Here is a 22,806-nt window from a genome sequence, read left to right as displayed (position 1 = left end):
TCAAATGATCAGATCATCATCAAGCTCTTCAGAAGCTTGATAACGATCCTGATCATTTGAATCAGATTTGTTGCAGCAGGACGAGATCCCGGAAAACATGAAGGAAAGCTGCCTCCGAGGACTAGTGCTGGGGAGCCCTGTTAGAAACGTCCTTTAAGTCCCAAATTTCAATGACACTGTCCTTTGTAGCATGCATTTGGAAAAAATGTGAACTCATACAGAAGCCAAAGCAGTGTTTCCCATAAGAAATCACGCAACTCCAATTTATTGAATGTCGCTCTCCATGAGCCGTCACCTGACTAAAGCGGAGGGGTTTGTGTGTCCCTGTGGGACTCCGGAAGCAGCATACACACACCTGCTAGCCAAGCGGAAAGCAGCTTAGGCGGTTGCTGAAGGAAAATGTGGGAGGAGTTTGGTGAGTGCATGGAAAAAGACTTGCGTACGGCTTGGAGGATTGGCAGGCTGGGATGGCATTCCCCCTTTTTCGTACCGGCCGTGGAACAGTGGACCAGCTCCACACTCTCGGCAGAATCCTTCAAGGGTACATGGGAGTTCAACCACCCTGTCTAGATGTGTTTTGTGGACTTGGAGAAGGCGTTCAACCATGTCCCTCGGGGAATTCTGTGCGTGGGGTGCTTCCGAAGAACAAGGTACTGAGGCCCCCCTGTTTGGTCCCTGCACCACCAATTTCAGAGTTTGGGTCCCGATGCCGGCAGTAAGTTGGATTCATTTTCCAGTGAGGGTTGGACTCCGCCATGGCTGCTCTTTGCCACCAATTCTTTTCAAAAAAATTTGGGAAAGAATTTCTAGATGTGAGCAAGGTGTTGAGGGTGTCCGGTTTCGTGGTCTCAATATTGCATCTCTGCGTTTTGCAGATAATGTGGTACTATTGACTTCTTCAAGCCGTGATATCTCAGTGGAGCGGTTCACAGCCAAGTGTGGAGCAGTTGGGATGAAAATCAGCACCTCCAAATCTGAAACCGTGGTCCTCAGTCGGAAAAGGGTGGAGTGCCCACTAGAGGTCGGGGAAGAGATCCTGCCCCAAGTGGAGGAGTTGAAACATCTTAGATTCTTGTTCACGAGTGAGGGAAGGATGGAGCGTGAGATTGACAGGCGATTCGGTGCAGTGTCTGCTGCGATGCAGATTCTTTCGGTCCGTCGTGGTGAAGGAGCTGAGCCAAAAGGCGACGCTCTCGATTTACCAGTCAATTTACGTTTCTACCCTCACCTCTGGTCACGATCTGTGGACCGAAAGAACAAGATCTCGGTTACAAGCGGCCGAAATGAGAGGAGCCAGATGAGGTGGCTCGGGTTTCGGATTAGGATGCCTCCTGGACGGCTCCCTGGTGAGGTATTCCGGGCATGTGCCACCGACAGGAGGCACCGAGGGCAACTCAGGACAAGCTGAGGAGACATCTGTCTCCTAGCTGCTTGTGTGGATATAGTTATGTGGCTGTATATCCACACATACATGTCGTCTTGATTCTTCACATAGTGTTGCAGCATCCGCTTTGCTGCTGTAAAAGAATGTCCCCTCTATGGGATTTAATTGATTCTATCCAATTGCATTCTCTTGTACATTTGCTATAATTGTGTGCAATCATGTGTGCACGCATTTAGGCTGAAGTGCCACAACAAATGCACCAAAGAAGCTCCACCCTGCCATCTACTCATCATCCAGCGAGGCGGCCGAGAATCCTGCAAAGGTAAAACAAAGTCATCTTTTATGGAGGGGGGTTGAAATAAAAATTTTGGGTCCCTTTCTACTGCGAGCTCATCAATTTGCCTTCGGAAAATCTCATGTGTTGTACCATTTTTATTGTTATTTTTAAGCAATCGTTGCAGTTCATTAATAAATAATAACTAGAGCTGCAAGCAGCTAGAATTGGCCCTCACAGCCCGAGCAACGTTGGGGCAATGGCAAGTTGGGATACTTGCACATTGGAATTGCAATTTCTTGGGTGGAAATTAAGTACATCAGATGAACATATAGTATTTCAAAAGCTAAAAATTTGTGTCCCAGTGTTTGTCCCGGATCTTAAGATGGTACAGACGAAATTTTACGCTAATTGGATGAATCCTCAAGAATCCAAATGCAAAAGAAGGACCCCAGTAATTGGGCCAAAATTGGACATTAAAAGATTCATAACTCACTTCTTGTACACTTTAGACTATGGCTGCGGTGGACTTTTTTGTACTTCTCTGGGTGCTACACGTGCCTGCCAATTTTCGTAGGTCGAACGGGCCGGGATTGGTTTTTATTTTGCCACTTTAGGTGGCGCTACAGAGCCATACTGTTTGCGTCATTTTTGAAGAATTTAAAATATCAAATGTTTCACCAGGCCCGATGAGACTGCAAAGTTTGAGTTTTTGTGTGTGCTTAGGGGTCAAAAATGCGATCAAAGGATCGTGGTTATAAAAGAAGAATTTCTCCATAAACAAGAGGGACATCGCAGCGGTCGCAAAAAAAAAAAATCATGTCTCCTATTTTTGTGATTGTTTATTTATTATTATTATTTTAATGTTTTGAACACAAACAAACAAAATCACAATATTTGAAGACTTTTTTTTCACGTCTATTTCTCTCTTTGTGATTGCGCAATTTTAGCATCATTTTCAGGCATCCACACACAATCTGATGTTGCTGTCCAATAAAGAAAAAAAAATGTTGTCATTTTTCTTTATCCCAAACAAGAAAATGAGCTTTGCAAAGTTTCATTTCTTCTCATTTTAGTTTAGGAGATTTTCCGTCTTGCTTTTGCGCAGATTTTTGTGCTGGAATTTGGAGTCGCGCGCTTTTCTGTGGCCCTCAACATTGTTCGCATGGACGCTAACTTGGCTCGGCTTGTGCAGAGATTCATTCGCTTCACAGTCGTCACATTTGTGGGCTCTTTTTTTTCCAAGCTCATTTTTTATCAGCTGGCTCATGAAGCAAATGCGCGCGGCTGCCGTCAAACAAATGCTGTCCGTCACTCATCTCATTGTCTCTTTCTCTCTCTCACTCTCTTTGCTGAGAAGACCACCAGGGAGTCACGCAAGGTAAAGAACGCTAATTAATATTTGTGGTGTTGAAGTGCAAGCCAATTTCCAATTTGCAGTGCGATCACGAATGTTTGAAGGCCCGACGAAAGAACGCCATGTTCGCCGTCATTGTTGTTGGCTTATTTTGTGTGCGTGTGCGTGTGCGTGTGTGTGTTGCTAGCAGTCGCTCGTCTGGTGCGCACCGAGTCGGTGCCGTGCGACATCAACAACCCGCTCAGGTACAGCGACCTGCTCGTCAGTCAGACTCTGCCCAAAACCAACAAAATCAACAAGGTGAGTCGCCACATTTTTCTTCATCTTCCTCTTCTTTGTCTTTTTCTGCTTCTTTTTCTTCTTCCACTTCTTTTTCTTTGTTTTTCTCTTCATCTTTTTCTTTTTCTTCTCCTTCTTTTCCTCTACGTCTTCACCTGCTTTTTCTTCTTCTCCTTTAACACTTCACAACCAGCCGAGTAAAAAAAAAAAAAATTAATCTTTGACGTGATCAGCCGTCAATGGCTGTAAACGAGTTAACTGACCAAAATGTCAACATATAAAAAGAAAAGAAAATGGCGTTCCAAATTTCGCAGACGAATACCTTGGAATTGTCTTTGGCGTTTGCCAAATCATCTTGAATGTTTATTTCGGTTGAGTGAGGACAATTGATGGCAACGCATCATTTGGGGTCTTTGAAGACTTTCCAACAACCAAAAAACGCCATTGACGTTGACTTCAATCAGGACGCTAAATAGAACTTAAACTTTTGCTTCGAGATGAAAAATTGTCAAAGTTGCACACGGAACAAATGCTGGCTGAGGTTACCTGAAGACAGATTAAAAAAAAAAAAAAAGACTAAACTGTCTTTGATGGTTTTGCAAAGATGCACATTCATGCGACTGGAAACTAAAACATCCTCTGTTGGGCTACCTGAGGACGGATTTTGGCAAAAAGGTGAACCTGCTTTTTGGCGTTGTTTGTGCTTTGCGCCCCCAGGATCACACGGCGCCGCCGTACCAGCCGGACTCCAGCAGCAACCCGTCGTCCACCACCTCGTCCACGCCGTCGTCTCCTGCGCCGCCGCCGCCGCCCAGCAGCGCCACGCCGCCCTCGCCGCTGCACCCGTCGCCGCAGTCGGCGCGCCAACAGAAGCACTTCAACCTGACCGGTGGGCGCCGACTCATGACTCACTGCGATGTTACGCGTGCTCTTCATTTCGGCCGGGTGGCGTCGTCAAGTCGTCCTCTCGTACAACGAAATTGATGCACGCAAGTGTGTGATCAGTGTGATCATCAATCGGCAAAAACTCGCAAAACGTTCCACTAATGTTTAATACCGTGATTATCATATTGGTTCGCATCCCTTTTGCTGAGCTGTGACAGAACGTTTCCGCTCTACGAGGCAAATACGGACGGGCATCGTTTCCGACGTGACCTTTCATCCAAAATGTTTTGTTTGAATATTTTCAGAGAATGATGATGACACGCCTCCACTTGCGCGCGTCAATTTCGGTGACAAGTCGGGTTGTGTTTTCCGGACGTCGCGTCGTGATGAAGTCGCATTGGAGGGCGGCCGGCCCCGCCCCCTTCTCTCATGGGACGGTCTGAGTCATAGGGAAACGATGACTTGATGACGCCGTCCAGGAAACGAGTCCGAAATGTTTGCACTATTATGTCTCCTCGCTGTCTAATCGAACGCTGGAAAATGAATTTCAAATGCGAAGTCCTAACAGCAGTTGTCGGTCTCTCCACAGCGTCCAGTTACTTCAAATACAAACAGCAGTTCATATTTCCAGGTAAGTTGCCTTTGATATTTGCAACATTTTGCAGTTCCCATTCATTGAAGACAATAAATTCTTAGATTTTTTTTTAAAAACAAACAGTTACATTTGTCGAATGTCGACAAAAGTTGCGTTTGTAAAATCATCTTTGATGTTCAGAAAAATGCAACAAAATAATTTGGGATTCAGGATTGATCATCTTTGATGTTGACGAATCGTGTGTACCTTATTAAATGGCCTGTGAAATTCAGACATCTTCCAACCGTGTTGGAACCAAACTTTGTTTTGGTACCTTGAAGACGTCTCAAAAGAAGAATGTTTTTGGTGAGATCGCAAAATCATTTATGATGTTCTGGAAAAAAAAAATGTTTTTGGAGCGTTTACTTGCATTTTACTTTCAAAGACTCTGCCGGTAACGTATCTGAAAGACGTACAGGTTAGAAGTTGTTTTGATTTGGATCAAACTTTTTTTGACGTCAAGACCACCAAATGTTGTGATGGCTCAAGACAAATTAGTCTTTGATGTTTGCAAAAGCAGTGAGACGAGATTTTCATGAGGATGCGCTCGTTTTCTTTTTGACATCCTTCCAGTCGGAAGGCGTTGAGTGACGCTAACGCGGCAAGCGCATCTTCGCTGACATCAATGCCACCAATTACATGCTGAAAGCGACACATTGAGTGAGCGCAGGTGCAAAAAAAAGCTTCCCGTTTGATCCGCGTTGTCACCGACGCGGCAACGTCGTCACCGGCTTGAAAGAAGGCTGCCATTGGTTAGGGACCGGGAGGGAGGGTCGCTCCTTTTGGGTTGACGCTTGACGGTCGAGCCTGCTTATTGTCGACACAAAACGATGAAACATTTTCACTGCAAAATGTTCAATCGAACCACTTCATGTCTGTTGAAATGAAGTCTGCTAGCTTAATGCTAACATTCAACGCCACAGACGGACTTCGACGTGCAATATGGACAAACATGGTTCTGCACCAGACCGGCCTGCAAATACGTTTTGATGATGAAAAAGGCCGTTTTCAGTTTTATTTTTTAAAATGAACCCCCAAGATTCTTGAATAAGCGCTGAAATTGGAAAAAAATAAAAACTGTTCTGATCTCTTAGTTTTGGTTAGAACAAAGAGATCGTAACAACCTTGTTTGTGCTCTTCAGTTGCAAATAAAGACCAACTTTTAATTAGGGCTGTCAAAATTAAAGCATTAACTCAGGTGATCAATCCAAAATTATTTTACTCAGTTAAATATTTTAACTCAATTTTCTCACTTTGATTTACTTCAAAAATAATTAGCATACTTTGCTAATATTGCGCCATATTAGCTGTACATCTTTAGCACGCCTCAGAACAAAACATTGTTTTCAAGTTACCACTTGCAAACCAACACTGCTGGGGTGTGGTGCTTCCAAGGATCCAAGAAAGCTATTAGAACAGTCATTGAATTAAATATACTTAATATTTGGTGATTTTGCATCAATTCCAAGATACTATTCAAGTAAATATCTGTAATAAGATTCGCAAAAAATAGTAATTTTTTTGTGATTAATTAGTTATTTAGTAATCAATTGACAGCACAAATACATATATATACATATATATATTATACTAGCCAGTAGGCTAGTGAGGTATTGACTGCTTGTTTGCCTAGATTGGCTTGGCTTGACACGCTGGCGGCTTTGTTACCTGTGATTGCTTTGCTATGTTATTCACCAAAGAGTCCATGAGTAGCTTGTTAAAAGGTAAGGTTTATTTATCAATCGTCAATCTTAAAATCAATCTAAAATACGATCCATAAAGTTGTACACGCTCCGCCCAAGCAGTCAAAAACCTGTATGCCCTTTAAGTCCGTACCTGGGCACACTTTCTTCCTCTTCCCTTTTATATAATCAGTCGGAGCGCCACACAGTGCTCAACAAAAGTAATACACACACACGTTTGACCCCTATTTGGCGTCTACACACAAACATATATATATATATATATATATATATATATATATATATATATATATATATATATATATATATATATATATATATATATATATATATATATATATATATATATATATATATATATATATATATATTATATACTGTGAAATGTAAAAAGAAATAAGAAATCCCCATTCACAGCTCCCCAAAGCATAAATTGTCTTTGATGGTAACAAAAGTGGAACGTTTGTCTCTTTGAGGACGGAATTGTCTTACTGTGCTCTTGCATTAGCCATTGTTTGGATCGCGTCGTGTTGGCGCCTGCTCATCAAACGAGCGAATTATCAGCATCCGTATTCACACATTTTGGCTTTCTCCAAATCATCTTTTTAATTTCACCGACGTACGAACCGCGTTGGAGGCAATTAGCTCAGCGTCTTCAAAGACTCGTCACTATGTGCTAGATGAGACGCACACTTCTGATTCCAAAGTCCATTCATGGTCCAAGTCCTCGCGAGCACCGTGTGTGTGTGTGTGTGGTTAGGGTCTCACACACACACACATAAAAATTAAAAGTAAATGAATAATAATCATAACCAAAATTCTAAACATAAAGGTGCAGAAATTCCTGGGATAAAAAAATTAAAACAGCTTCTTTCAAACTTTTTAACAATGTACGCCCGTCAACATCTCCACCGAGTTGCCGCAACTCTCTCACCATTCACCCACCCAATTTCATTTTTTTTTATTTTTAAAACAACTAAAATGTTTCAGATCGACGTCCAAAAAATCTAAAAAAAAAAATCTGAATGTTGAAGCAGCATTCCATGAGTTGGAGCACCACATGTCCTTGGCGCACCCTCTCTAAAGAGAAAAAAATCCAAACAAATTTACTTGGAATTTTTCTTCAACAGGATCACCCGCCCGTCACATTGCTAAGAAAATCTTAGACAGCTTTTTGAAACCACATGCCTTATTTTACAACTCAGAGATGGTGCGCTTTTGTGCCAGTTTCGACAAAAAAAAAGTTCCTACCCACATTGATGGTTTTCTTGTTTTTGTTTTTTTTATTAACTCAATTTGATTTCATTTCATGTTTGCGTGAAATAAAAATGGATCCAGGTATTTTTTTTTCCAAGTAGACCATATGTCTGCTAAAAAATGAATCTGGATCCCGATGATGTTATTTTGTGCAGCCAATTGATAAGTAACAATCACACAATATGCACAATCCATCAAATTCCTCCACTTTTGTGCTAATGGTCCACTTAATAGTCCACAAACTGTGGTTGTTTTCGCTTTTGACATTTGTCAATACAATTTCTTCCCATTAATGCATTTTCCTTGTCAGGGTTCGCCACAAGCGAGCTCGCCGTGGTTTGCCGCTGTGCTTTTGTGATACCCGTCGATTATGTAGGAGAAAACAAAGCGCGCGACCTTTACATTGCCTGGCCTCAAATGTTGCATGTCCGCAAAAAGGTGCACCCATCCAGTGGTGCCCCGTGTCAGGACAAAAAGTGTTTCAAAAGCGCCAGGATCTTGTTGGGGGTGCGAGGCATAACACTGTAGAGAAATGTTTCATGATCGTTTGTATTGAGTTTGCGTTCACCTTATTGAGGGTGTGAGCAGGGAAGACAGGCGTGCACCACTATGGTCAGGATGTCAAAAGTGTGCAGAGCTTAAAAAGTTTGGGGATTTCGCAACCTGGACGTTTATGCTAATGCCGATGCTAACATTTCCTCCTCGTGCTTTAATTCCGTAGACGTTACGCCAGAGGCTCCTCCCAGCAGAGCGCCGCAAGTCATCTTGCATCCCGTCCTGCCGGAACCAGGGTGAGTCTGCCGGCAGAAAAACAAAAACAAAAACGCACCAACACTTTTGCTAAACTGGAAGTGAAATGGAGAATGCGAGTGAACATTTTTTAAAATATTTCCGCAGTAATTTGTGAATTTTTGTCCAGAGGAAAACGCAGTAAGCGGGAATGTGAAACTTAAGCCAGGAAGGATTTGGTAAAAATGGTGTAGCAGTAATGATAATGGTGATGATGATGATGATGTCTTGTGGAAAACATGCAATATTAAAAAAAAACGGAGGACTTTTTGGGAATGTGAAAAAAATTCATATTGCATGTATCTAAATGAGCAATCGATGAATTAGTAGCTCGATGTGGTAGGAGGCGTTTTATCATTTTCTTTAACGGTGACGTTTTTTTTGTCATGCTATTTGCGGAACTCTGAAAAAGTCAAATCAAAGAATTGCCTGGATGTCTTGAATGAGCTGTTTTTTTTTGTTTTTTTTAAAACAGGCTGTCCTCGGGTTATGTTCCTACAATGGCGACGTAAACTGAATTTCCGTGTAAATCGGAATTCACCCTTTAATAACCGCCGACAGAAGAAAAGACAACATTGTAAAATGTGCTCCGGCGTAGATGTCACTTTTATGGTGTACAGAAGTTGTATTTGGGGGGAGGGGGGGCGAGGCTTGTCAATCTAAAAAAAAAAAAAAAAAAAAAAGATCTGGGTCGCGTTTGCCTGCAGCGTGAACCGAGCCAAAATGGGGAACAAGACTCAATAACAGCGTCGGTCGAGTAGCGCTCAAGACGAGGACGGGCAGCGCGAGAAGAAGGACCATTTTGCTGTTGTAATCTACGACTGAATATGTCTCGCTTTCCAGCATTCACACATCGAGTGCTCCTCATTAGCGTTGTTTTTAATGTGTGCATGCGCGTGTGTTCTTTCTGTTTCCGGCTGCCAACGATTTTGGCCGGGTCGTAGCAGCCAGCGAAGCTCAGTGGAGCAGCGAAAGAGACGAGCACCGGCGGGCTAATGTTAGAGTTTGGCGGGCTTCACGCTACGCTGGCCGCGCCAAGCGAATTTCGGTGTGGGGGGGGCGGGGCAAGGAGTAGGGGGGCGAGGAGACGATGAGACGCGATGCCTCTCGACCCAGACGTTGATTAGATCAGCGTCGCCGTCCGTCAGCGAGCCAACAAGACGCTCCCGAGCGAGCCAGCCGAGGCGAGACGGGCGGCCGGCTGGCTGGGAATTCATCAATAGTCGCTAAAGCCACGCGTCCGCTTTTGATTTAAAAAAAAAAAAAAAAAAAAAAAAAGGAGGGCCGCCCGCAAGTGGCGTCACGCATGCGGCTCATCAACTTGATGTCATCCCACGCGTCAATTTGGGATTGATTGACGATAAAAGTAAGATCACATAAGAATCGAAAGTGTTTAAAAAGGAGAAGGAGGAATGATCCCAAATTGCTTCCGATCACAAACGGTAGAAGTAGTTGTGATGTTGCTTGGAGGATGTAACGTTTTGTCAACGTTACGGGAGTAACGTACTGTACTGTATTATTTTATGCCGATAAAAGTTGATGCCTTCATTGAGAAGGTGTCAAACCATAACGATATATGAAATGATAATCATCATAATAATAATATCTATCATATCCTTATTCCCGTATAGGCCAATACAAGAGATAAAAGATAAAGATGTCCTTTATTAGAGTGCAATGTTATCAATTATGTGTCAGCAAATTTCTGATAAAAAGGCAAACAAGCATACGTATAGGTTCATTTCATATAGGTTGATCAATTTGTGGATCAAGCACCATATTTAAAAACACAACAAAACAAAAAATAAATCACACACGTTGAGTCCGCATTCACTGTGATCACAACAGAGGATGTTGAAATGTCTCATTAATCACGTCAGTCGCATGCACGAGAGCATTTTCATAACATAGGTGAAACGAGTCCTCAAATTAATGAGAGAGGATTTTTTTTGTTTTCCTGTCACCACGCTGTCGTTTCAAACAGACATCTTACAGTCAAGGAAGCTGCAAACGTGTTCGACGAACACGCCGCCTCCGCAATGGCGAACTTCAAAATAAAGCTTAACAATAATACATTGATGTCGTTGATGCCAATGCTGTTGCTTTCTTAGTCTTTTATTTTGAAATTCACCCTCGTGGTAGCGTGACGGCGACCTTGACTTTTTTTTCCCGACCTTTCGGCTTGATTTTATCGCACTTTTAAATTGACCTGTCATAGTTGCCACCAACATCAACATAACGTCGTCACAAAATCATATTCAGTCGCTAATTTAGGATGATAACGCGCTAGTTAAAGATGGCATCATTGTATGACACGACACAAGTGTCCGGCGTTAGTGGCTTTCAGCTAGCTGCTAGCATTAGCAACACATGCCCAGCTGGTAGTTCAACTGCTGTTCTTTGGCTGATTTGAAAAAAATAAAATAAATAATAATAATAATAATACTTTTTTAAAACTTCTTTTTAATTGTTATCTAAATTTTGTAATGCACTTCCACGTTGTTTTTTTCTTGTTTGCGTGTTGCCTTTTTTCCCCATTTGTTTGTAATTGCGATTTGCAGTTGACGTCCATCATAAAGAAGGCATACCTTGCAATTGGAGAAAAATGCGATATTTTGAAAAATATCTTATTTCATCTAAAAATTTCAATCTTCATGTGGCACACATAATACATTCTGGCATTAGGTTTTTCAATAATTTGACTTTAGAAGGAGTTTTTCTTTTTTTTTTCACTTTTTTTCTTTCGTCTGACGACAACTGCCAAAAATGTGAACAACTCTTATCAGTCAAATGAATTGATTTTCAAAAGGAAATGCATTGGGGGCATCTCTTCACTGCTATTGATCCAGTTATATGAAAATGACCCTGTAAACTATAAATCCAAATAGAGATCATATATTTGTTTAATATTTTCTATATGTATAATTTAACGCATAGTTCCGAATAAAATATGCATTTGAAGAGCAGTTTTTTTTTTTATTATTCTGGTGAAAACTCTGCTATGTAAAACTGAGATGTGCAGTTAAAAAAATTACCGTCACAGCAAAACGTAAAGGGCAATATGGCGAGAGACGAATGCGTCAATGCTCATATTTGTGTGGCCCGCCAACTTGCACAACAGAAACAAGCGCAAGGACAAGAAATAATCCACAGAGCTTCCATTCTGTTTCTCATCATGCCTCGGATGTCATTCCATTTTGTCTCCAATGATACACAAATGACATCGCTTTTACTTGAATTCATTTTCATTCCATTTCTGTCCCTGCATCTATCAATCCTTTCTCCCACAATAGGAATAAAGTCACCACACGCACACACGTGTGCGCACGCACAAGCACGCACGTGGTCATTCTCTGTGGAGAATGTCCAATATGCGGCATCCTGAGCGTGTCGGTTTAATGGCCATGTGGCGAACCCTGACTAGCCCCCGCGGGATCTCCTCATTTGAGCCGCCAGGGCAGCGCCGCCGCAGGAAATCCGCCAAGATGGCCTCCCTGCAACGGTGATGAAGCGCCAGAGCGGCTTTTTATTGATTTGATTTGTTTCTTTCTTTTCCCTCCTGTGAGACGGCAACACACCGAGGCAGGAAAGCGTTCAATTGGCTCTCTGGTGGATGATCGTCGAGGTGGACGCTTTTCAACCTCATGCCAGGCTCGTGACTTGGAAACGTTTGCGTCATGAGTGGCCAAATTGGCCGGCTTGCTTTGTGTTCTTTGACTCTTGATAGACTTGTCGACGTGAATCCATGCTGCGAAATGAAACGAATTCCAAGGCTGAATTTTACAAACGCACTTCTACGGTCCCAACCATCCAAATTGCACTCTGTGTCCAACCAATTCAGTTTTTGAATAGAAAAAAAAAACTGACAGACTTTCTTTGTATTTTCTGGGAGAATTTCGTGAGACTTTTTCGTGGGTTTACCAAATTTCATGTCGCCAACTCATCATTGCAAAGTACATCAAAACTGGCAGAGTTGAACTGTCTGAAGGAATTAATTGCAATTCAAGCAGAAACTGAACCCGCCGCATTCCACATTACGAATTAATTTATGTAAGAGATATTAATTTAAAAAAAAAAAGCAGTCTCAGAAGGTTTCCCTGACTGAAGTTGTTTGTGCTTCCAGCAACGAGGGAAACCCTTTGCTTCAAATCGAAGTGGAGCCGACTTCCGACGTGAGTCAATCTTTCTTTTAATGTTTATTTCGATACTGTTTATTTCTTGTTTTTGTCTGATGGCCTCAGGTAAGTTTTGCATCAGAAAAAGGAAAAGAACAATGACATATTTTAGGGGAATGGCCGTGGAAATTGCCTTGAATCATTTTCCAGAGGGCATCTTGGAATAGATCATTTTCACCCTTGCAATACGTTCTGTTTCAAATCAAATTGGAATGAATCATCCACTTGGCTCCCCTCCGGCTGTTTTCCCCTTTCATACCTCTCATTTTCCTTTTGTTTGTTTTGTTTTTTAATCCATCAAGGCCTAAACTGCAGTCATATTTCAAGCCCAACCAAGAGGAAATGCAAACGTGTGATCACTGCATCAAAATGAGTGTGCAGAGTGACGGCGTTCAAGTTGAATTTACTCCCGTGCGCTATTTCAACTGAGTTTCAAAGATTCTCGCGTGCTCCTCCTAAAACACTAAAAGGAGAATTAAGTGAGAGCGACAAATTAGAGGGAGTCAAACGTGTTCCTGAATGGTGATACGTTGCAAATCTTAAAGAGTGTCTCTATTGGTTCCTTCCTTTCTCATTTCAAGAAGAAAACCAGCAATAGTGAAGCTACTCTGGAGCTGATTCTTACTCGCTGCTCTCACATGAACGTCTTGAGGAGCAACGAAACAACGGCGTCGGAGTCTTCACTGCACGATTGCAATCAACTGAGGGTCTTTGTACACAAATGTAACGGCGCCGTTCCCTGCGCCGTCAACCCACTCCGAGGGTTCAAGCCCGCGCCGCCACCACCAAAGTTTGGCTTGCAAGCGGAGTCCACTGACTGCCAGTGCTGAAAACTTAGCGGCCAGCGCCATCTTGGACACTGCATTTGTAGTCTGCGGTCGGACCAAAAATTTGCAACTCACGATAACGTCGGTCTGAGAATGAAAGTGAAGTTGTTTTCGTGGAGAAAAATAGCAAACATGAGCAAAGCAGAGAATGTAATTGTTGTCTAGGAGAAGTAAATGAACAAAATTTATTTTCCTCTTGGCATGCCGACCAAGTTTAACGTTGTTAAGGAACACTGACACGGGGGCTGAATTCTTCAATTGAATTCTTGAGGTGCTAGTGAGCCAAAAATTCTACTTCAAACAAAAATGGTACACTTCCTGTTTTTCTTTTTTTTTTTGAGGTGGAGGTGTCAACTAATAACACACATAGCTACTAAACTTTTGTTGCTAAGTAACATTGGCTAGCCATGGGGTCTAAATTTCTGACCATAATGCAAGAGAATGTTGCTGGGCCAAAATCAAAACAAAACGACAAACCTTGTTTTTAGGCATGGCTCCTTGAGACTTTTTTGTGGGTCTCTGCATTTTTGACACATTGACCAAATTTCATGTCACCAAGTGTACCCGACCTTGTAAATATAATTCTAGGGAGTGAAGACAGGTCAGAATTTCTGCCTCAAACCAAAGTGGCATCCGTCCTGTGAGTTTTGTGGCATGGCTTTGAGACTTTTTTGTGGGTCCCAACGTGATGGACATGTCTACTAAATTTGATGCAAAATGTGGGGGGTGAATTTTACCACGTCCAAGTCACTTTTTCTATAAAATGGCAGACTTGCTTTTTGTTTACGGGCATGGCTTTTTAAGGCATCTTGGCCGGTCTAATCATGATAGACACGCCGACCAAATTTTACGTTGCTAACTTTTGGACGAGATCTGACCTGGTCGAGTTGCTCTGCTAAGTGTAGTTGTGGCGTTTCAGAACGAGGAGGCCAACGATGAGGAATCGGGCGACGAGTTTGAGGAGATGAACTTGTCGCTGCTGTCGGCTCGCAACTTCCCTCGCAAGGCCAGCCAGACCAGCATTTTCCTGCAGGAGTGGGACATCCCCTTCGAGCAGCTGGAGATGGGCGAGATGATCGGCAAGGGCCGCTTCGGCAAGGTTTTCCACGGGCGCTGGCACGGCGAAGTGGCCATCCGCCTCATCGACATCGAGCGCGACAACGAGGACCAGCTCAAGGCCTTCAAGCGCGAGGTGATGGCCTACCGCAACACGCGCCACGAGAACGTGGTCCTCTTCATGGGCGCCTGTATGAGTCCGCCGCATCTGGCCATCATCACCAGGTAGGTGACAGCGCCAGAATGAAGACTGTGAAGACATTCAGGCTCTTTTTGTCTCGATTTAGCTCCTTCCTGACCAAGGACTTCCAACGCACTACTATCTTTGGTCTAAGGTTTTCCTGTTGATCAAATGGTCGCGTGGTCCGATTTGCTTTTAAAGTGCATTTGTCCCGATATTCCTAATTATCAAACGTACTTAAAATTTTGGACAAAAATCCTTATGTGTGGCGTCATTTGACTTTGTGAACTGTGACGTGGACGGAAAATAGCCAATCAAAGACTTGCCCGATGGAAAATATGACAAAATATGTCCTATACAATGTCATTTTGGTGTCACAGTTGGGTTAAAACGAGTCCCCAAGTAATCCGGGTATCTCCATTCCAAATAAATGCTCGAGGCATTTTGTTTCTACCTCCAGGACACACTTATTTACATGTACACAGCCAAGAAGAAGTTAAGTTAACTACAGCAACAATCATTTACGCTGTGCATGACAGTGATTAACACGCCGCTAAAGCGGTAAGAAGGCCTGACTTGAGTTGGGTCGTCGCAAAATGTTGCTAGTGACTGCAATAACCCAACGGCGTACAGAATATTGTGTCCTAAAGGTATAAAAACACGGAGCACGGGCTGGGACGTATAAATACGTCTTCGGGAGTCGGGGAATACAATTTTGAAAACATATATACGTCTTAAGGATTGAATGAGTTCAGTGGAGAATTAATCCAAATAGCCGATTTAGCGCGGTCGTTGCATAGGTGTGTGCAGTAGATGCATGCATACATTGTGTCAAGTAGTTACATAATCACAGATGCGTACGGTGGCGCTTCCGGGCATTGTTCCTTGGCTCACCTGTGTGGCACAGTTGTGGTTGGGGGGTCCCCAGGTGCACGCCAGGGGGTGGTGCCAGACCTTTCTATGAATACACTGTGATGACATCACATCCCTACACACACACACATTCTGCGCTCATCTATTTATTTATTTTTCCGCCTTGATTTATTTTTCTCTTCTCACATTTGGATTAGACATTTCTTATTCCCACAATGGGTTAATTCGCATTGGATATAGCAATGAAAAAAAACAAACAAAAAAAAAAACATCATGCGACAGAAGACGTTCCATGCAAGAAGCACATTGCACAAAAACTATTTTTGTGCGTAACAATCCAATCAATCCAACTATCCAATGTTCCGGTTGTGTACTGTGACAGCTGCAGGCGAGAAGGAAGCAGCGGACTCTGTCACAGTGTCGGGGGCAGTGCTGCTCTCATCTATGTTTTCTCCTCCTCGCAGCCTGTGCAAAGGCAGAACGCTTTATTCGGTGGTGCGAGACGTCAAGGTCGTCCTGGACGCCAACAAGACGCGACAAATTGCACAAGAGATGGTGAAGGTAATGCAAGACAAAAACAACAACATCAAAAAGCAGCCACATGCCCTCTATGCTATAGAATTGTATGTTCCATACTAGTGATAGACCAATTATCGTCCGGGCCGATTATCGGGACCGATATTTGGCCTTTTTTTTTTTTTTTTTAACTTTCAAGGCCGGCAAACTAAAAGCTGGTTTATTTTGGCTCGCTGCAGCACACTTCTTTCTCTCTCTCTGCTGTGCTGGTGGCCCTGCCTGCAGAAGCAGGCGGCACCATCTGATTGGTTCCTTGTGCAGTGTGCAGTTGGTAAAATTTGAATAAATGTCAGTCCTAGTACAACTCACAACTAAAACAAAACTATTTGCCATCGTAAACTTTAAAGAGATGTTTGTTTTCATTGAACTACAAGACATGCAGCCGAGCCTGGGAGCTCCGTTCATTTTTTGTTGGACTTTTAAAAACTGAATTGTCGATTTTCTAACATCTAAAATGTTGAAAATCACTAAGGTTGTTTAATAAACATCTGCATGAAGGCAGTTCAACTAAGTAAAGTTTTGAAGTTTCTACTTTTCAAAATGTTGACACAATTTTACCCCTCTTTTAACAAATGAATATTGGCTTCAAATATCGGTTATCGGCCTCCATGACTACTAACAATCGGTATCGGTATCGGCCCTGAAAAAAGCGTACGGCTCTATCACTATTCCAAACACGATTTAAGTTTTTCTGTCACCCACCATCCCCTGACCTCAACCCTATTGTGTGCGCACATTTGCAGGGCATGGGCTACCTCCACGCTAAAGGCATCGTCCACAAGGACATGAAGTCCAAGAACGTCTTTTATGACAACGGCAAAGTGGTCATCACCGATTTCGGCCTCTTCACCATCTCGGGGGTCCTGCAAGCCGGCAGGTGATTGGTCAGAATCCTCCTCAACTCAGGTGGCGTCAAAAAAACCTAAAACCTCTTGCTTTTATCCTGGCCGCATAGTCGCAGAGAAGACAAGCTGAGGATCCCGAGCGGCTGGTTGTGCCACCTGGCTCCGGAAATCATCCGACAGCTCTCTCCCGACACCGAGGAGGACAAGCTGCCTTTCTCCAAGCAGTCCGATGTCTTTGCGTTTGGGTAGGCCGCGCAGCCGTCGCGCAAATGCAATTGAATACAATTGTCAAATGGAATTCCTCTGAAAAGTCATTTCAAAGTTTTTTTTTTTTTTTTCCCAAAAATGCAACTAACCTGATTGAATGAAAATTAAGCTTGTTTCAAATCCAAATTGGCCGTCAAATGATGGTAAATTGCTTTTCATTTGTGACAACGCCGTCAACCAAATACGGGTCTGTGTGCGTGTGCATGCGCAGGTAACTCGAAATTGACCTGGAGCCAGAACAAAAAAAAAAAAAAGGTCCCGACCCGCCTCTCTTGCGGCTCTGTTCACGTAGTGGAAGAAGAAACCGTCCCTGGTTGACCGTGCAGGTGACGTGCATGCAGGAAGCGATGATAAAACGGTGACAGCTCTGTTGCTAGTTGGGAAGCGGAAAAATTCATTTTGCGGCAGAAATGTTTTGAACAAAAGCAAAAAGCTGCAAAAGACGTTGTAAAAGGGACTTTGCACACACGTCTCCGACACGACCTCATAAGGTGGAAACGTGCCTGGTTGACTTCATCTTTGTATTCTGTGTCCATCCCGTGATGTGGAACAAAGAACTTGCGTCATTTTGGTTGTTTGTTGTTAGTGAGAAAATATTTGAGGAAGCTGTAAAAGGAGAGAGCGCCGGCCGGGGTATTAGCATACCCAACAAGTCCCACTTGGCCCCATCCGTCCACTCCTGAAAGTCACACTGGAGTGGGATAAAAATAGTCAGCCACAAAAAAAAAAAATAATGCAGAGCTCATGAATATGCAAAAGCACCATGGGGACGGAGGGGTTTTGGCGTGGGGGGCGGGGGGGTGTATGACCTCTAGGTGGCAGCGCAGATGGACCTTCCGCCTTTGTCCTATGCTTAGCTCTCTCAATCTGGTCTTGAAATGGTCACCCAACGTTTGAAATGCTGCTTTGAAACGTGATGGTGTCTGCATTTCAAGTCCCTTCCCACTCCTTGCATGATGTGGCTTTTTCCCGCCTTTTGTCGTGTCACTGTGATGTGCAAAAGTCACATGTCGTCTTTGTCCTGTTTGTCTCCCGTCCGTCTCCCGTTTCAGCACCATCTGGTTCGAGCTGCACGCCCGCGAGTGGCCTTATAAGAGTCAGCCGGCGGAGGTCATCATGTGGCAGGTCGGCAGTGGCGTCAAACCCGGCCTCGCCCACGCCGGCATGGGCAAGGAGATCCTGGTGAGACCACCTTCACTCCCTGGGCCAAGTCGAGTCGCCACTCAGGCACCAAGTCACTACTGAGTCACAATTGAGTCGTTGCTGAGTCGATATCTAGACACTACTGAGTTGCCATCCCAACCTTGACCCAGGCTGAAAAGCCTGAATTTGAAAGCAAAATTTACAACCTAACTCGTTACTTTGAGACCCCTGACCTCCATCAGGATTCCATAGATTTGATAAAGAATTTTTCTCAAAGCCCAAAATTGGACGTGACGCGAGCGAGATGAGTGCAAGTGACTCCTAAAAGAACCCTATGGCCCCCAAAACTCTTTTTCGTGGCACCCTAACCATGACTTGAAACCATAATTTGAAACCCTAGACCATGTTACCCCTTAAACCAGTCATACGCATGCCTAAAAGTACAAATTTCACATTCCAAAAATGGCCTCATAAAAACCCTAACACTTGTTTGAAACCAAACCCAAGTCTAGTCAAATATATTTCTCAAGCCCTTAATCGCAAGAAATTCACCGAGGGCTTCACAAGTTGACAAATATTAACCACATCCCCTTATCTTAACGGTCAAGAGGGCAAGCATCCCATCTGGGGAAAAATGAGAATCATTGAGAAGGAGCCAGATGGAGGGGAATCTCCCTTCCAGGATGATCAGGCTGCAATGGATGCCGAGCGGGCAACATTGAACAGGCATTGTTAGTTGAAATAATGTGAAAGTCAATCAAATGGGCCGTCTGAACTTTGGACTTGGCCGTTGGGTGCGTCCGGCAGCACTGACACCATTTTTTTTTTCTTTCTCGTGTGCGTGTGTGCGCGTCAGGACATTTTGCTGCTGTGCTGGGCCTTGGAGCAGGACGAGCGTCCCAGCTTCTCCAAGCTGGTGGAGCTGCTGGAGAAGCTGCCCAAGCGCAACCGTCGCCTTTCGCACCCAGGACACTTCTGGAAGTCGGCCGAGTATGTCAAATGAGCGCGCGGCAAAAAAAACAAAAAACATTTGCTGTCCTTGACCAATTCTTTGTGGGCAACCAATGAATGTGACTGTTGTACACGTGAGTGTGTGGCCAGCATAACTTTTTGGAAGTCTGGGCGACTTTGTGTACGCCCGCCCGCGCTTGATCATTGAGCTTTAACAGCCGACAGGTTCTTAGTTTTTTCTCGGCGGTTTTGGCCATCAGCGCCGCACCGCATGAATGTTTTCCACCTTGACGTTGAAATGTAACGCCGACACAGTTAATGCGCCTAAATTGATTTGATTTCTTTTTTCTTTTTTTTTTTTCAAGATGCATTTAGGGTAGGCTACCCACATGACAAAAAAAAACAAAAAAGAAAAAACATCAGCATCAGAGTTTGGCTTTAGTCAAGACTTTGAAGGATTCGAGGGACACTGCGGAGAAAAAAAGGTGGTCGACGATGAGAACAAAAAATTCTCATGATCATACAAGAGATTTAAAAGAAAAAAAAAACGTGAACAATATACAATTTTTCCCTGAAAAAAAGTCTAAACGCTGCAAAAATCTCCTGACTTGGCGCAGATTTTCTTCAGGAGAAAAGTTTTCTTTTTTTTTTTTTTTTTTCTCTAAACTCGCGTTTGATTTCCAGTTACTTTTTTGGTCAATATATAAAAAAATATATATATATTCTTTTTTATGTCTCGCCCCCTAAACTGAATCCCCCATCAATGTTTTGTGAATCTTTTATCAATGCATCAATCAAAACGCTTTTCAGCATGAATTTTCCCTCAAGAAAAACTGACAAAAAAAATGTAAAGTCAGAATTTGGCTTCAGTTAAGACTGAGCAGAAAAAAATGTTAAAATGATTATTTGTTTTTTTTCTCTCTCAGTCATTTCAACTTTCAGATTTTTTGTACACAAAATTCCAATTCTTTTCAAAAACAAAAAGTACACATTTATCTCTAGAAATTTTTACACTCCAATAACAAAACAAAACAATCTTTTATCAAAATAGTAATGCAGGTTTTATTTTTTGTTTGTTTTAAATGCTCCTCCACCCCCCCTCCGAAAAAAAACATCCTTTGTGAAAAAGAGGTCAAAGTTTTAATTTCCCCAAATGACATTTAATTTTGTTTTTACTTGTTTTTTTGGGTTAGGGCTGTCTGCTATAAATACAAAAAAAAAAAAAAACAATTGCATCTCCTCGCTTGTCTTTTTTGAAACGTTAAGATGTATTAAAATTGATTTTAGTTGTATTGTTTTTTTCCTTTCTGACTTGCACCAAACACAGAAAATGTTGTCCGCCAGCTGGGCTTTTTCACGTCATTGTGACAGCTTTGATTGACACGTGTCCCACCGGAGCTTTCGACTGCATTTAATCCCCCCAAAAAACTCATCATGTCAATTCAAATCTTTGACCATAAAAATGGAGGAGTGTAATTTTTTTGGGTTGCCGCTGTTTTTGTGAGTTTTTCCCGGTATGGACGACACGAATTCCTCATATGTACACGATATATTCAGCTCAGGAGAAAAACCACAAAAAAAAAAGAAATTGTCTTTTACATTTATTATTTTTTTCAAGTTGTTGTGTTTTATATATATATATATATATATATATATATATATACACACACTACTCTCATGATGTGAGGGCTGTGTCACAGTTAAACAATCGTTAAAGTTCTGAAAAAAGGTAATGCGTGCACCAAAGGCCTTCGTGAGTCGCAGTGGATGTTACAAGTACGCTTCTGTGGTCGTAACACACAAAAAGAAAAAGACAGATTGCCGTATCAATGATGGCCGATAAAAATGTAGAAAAGGTCCCAGAGTGAAACCGAAACAAATAAAAAAGAAATAGAGCGTTAATAATTGAAATGTGCAGTAACACTAAAAGCAAAGTATGTGTTATTTCCTGCCAATGTAATGCAAGAAGCCACAAAATGCCCCGGAGTCACGTTAGAACAGACAAAAATGTTAACGCCACGCAGCCGCTGAGGACCGCCGCCCGTCTTCATTTTTTTTCAAAGACGCCCACGGAGCTCGTTATGTCCAGGAACCGAAGCTTTTTGGTGACGCAGAGGCGGGAGAACAGACACCAGGCCAGAGGGCGTCCCACCGGGGGCGACACTTGTCCTGAGGCTACACTCGGTCCGGCGCATCACCTGTAAGAGACACAGCTGTCCGCACGCAATGCGCTATGTGACACTTCAGGTGTTTAAAAAAAAAAAAAAAAAACTCCACCTTATCGTCGCTCTAATTAACGGAGAATCCCGTAGGGGCGCCACTCCAACTACTCGAAAGTAACGTCGGATGCTGGAAACCGAATGGGCCCGAAAAAGTCCAGCGCTTACATAATTAGCACAAAGAAGACAGGATGTTACGCTCGCTTGCCTTGCAGCGACTCGTATGGTGGCCCATCTGTTCATGGGCATGCAAAACGAGACTGCGACTTGCTATTGTTCGCGAGCGTTCGCGATCGCTACCGTCAATTGCGATTAGCTATTGTTCGCAAGCATTCGCTAACGCTAACACAGAAACCTTTTCAATTAGCGTTTCAAGGCAGGCTATGATTTGGTGACAGACGATGGAGTTTCAAGCAAGTGTAGGCTTTGCAATTAACATTTCAAAGCACGTCTTGCCCAATTTGTGGACACAAATGAGCGTTTTGTGTCCGCTGTTTCGCAGCCGCAGTCTTGAGTGTGACTGCAATTTGCGCGCTGCCGAGATCAAACGCGACGAGGCAAAATATTATCAGGAAACTCGAACGGAACGACGACAGGCTTGAGCTTGAGACCGCTAGCACGTCATTGCTGCGACTTGCCGGGCCGCGTCGGCTCATTTGGGGGCGCCGGTGACACCGTAAAAGACAAGGCGAGATGCTCGTTTGCCTTCTGGCGAAAGGTTGCACCAATAAAACAGGCCTGCATACATTACAATCTCATTTCCTGGCTCCTGGCATTCGGTTGGAAATGGAAATAAAAGAATCAACAAACACGTCAGCTCCCCCGTGGCGTGCCCAAGACAACAAAAGCAAACAAAAGCATCTGCTACGTACGAAAGTATGGTGCCGTCTTAGCGCACAAAAAGACAACAAATCAAGTCAAATTTGTCATTTTTGGCCTAAAAAAAAAAACTAAATTCAAATGGGCTCTACTTTTGAAGAGTGGATTTGAGTTGGTACAGTGGTGGATGAAGTCCCTGCCGCAGGCCCGCATTTCAAATTCCCGTTGCTGAGGATCATTTTTGTGAAATGTGTGGAGCCTCGCAGAAGTCGTCCGGGTGTACACTTTGGCTCTGTCCAAATTCACAGACTG

The 22,806-nt window shown here is 43.2% G+C and overlaps 1 protein-coding gene across 3 annotated transcripts in view; it reads left to right on the top strand.

Moving 5' to 3' along the window:
* ksr2 (kinase suppressor of ras 2) overlaps positions 1-20,746 on the top strand; it is a 62,220-nt gene extending 41,474 nt beyond the window's left edge. For 2 of the 3 annotated variants that reach the window (XM_088283615.1, XM_088283680.1), the window contains 13 exons: positions 1,621-1,706; positions 3,019-3,039; positions 3,203-3,315; positions 4,012-4,183; positions 4,769-4,810; positions 8,495-8,564; positions 12,686-12,734; positions 14,484-14,845; positions 16,139-16,235; positions 16,994-17,127; positions 17,206-17,340; positions 18,415-18,544; positions 19,362-20,746. In XM_088283615.1, the coding sequence (XP_088139741.1) occupies positions 1,621-1,706; positions 3,019-3,039; positions 3,203-3,315; positions 4,012-4,183; positions 4,769-4,810; positions 8,495-8,564; positions 12,686-12,734; positions 14,484-14,845; positions 16,139-16,235; positions 16,994-17,127; positions 17,206-17,340; positions 18,415-18,544; positions 19,362-19,508 (1,558 nt within the window). In that variant the 3' untranslated portion in view covers positions 19,509-20,746. The remainder of the gene's footprint in view (positions 1-1,620; positions 1,707-3,018; positions 3,040-3,202; positions 3,316-4,011; positions 4,184-4,768; positions 4,811-8,494; positions 8,565-12,685; positions 12,735-14,483; positions 14,846-16,138; positions 16,236-16,993; positions 17,128-17,205; positions 17,341-18,414; positions 18,545-19,361) is intronic. The other variant, XM_088283624.1, reaches the window with a different exon arrangement.
* The last annotated feature ends 2,060 nt before the right edge of the window (positions 20,747-22,806 follow it).

The sequence above is a fragment of the Idiotropiscis lumnitzeri genome, chromosome 1 (assembly GCF_059441095.1).
Source record: "Idiotropiscis lumnitzeri isolate Australia: NSW breed Sydney's pygmy pipehorse chromosome 1, RoL_Ilum_1.0, whole genome shotgun sequence".
Classification (NCBI taxonomy): Eukaryota; Metazoa; Chordata; class Actinopteri; order Syngnathiformes; family Syngnathidae; genus Idiotropiscis; species Idiotropiscis lumnitzeri.
Note: the sequence above shows the minus strand (reverse complement) of the source record. Positions and strands in the feature narration are given on the sequence as shown.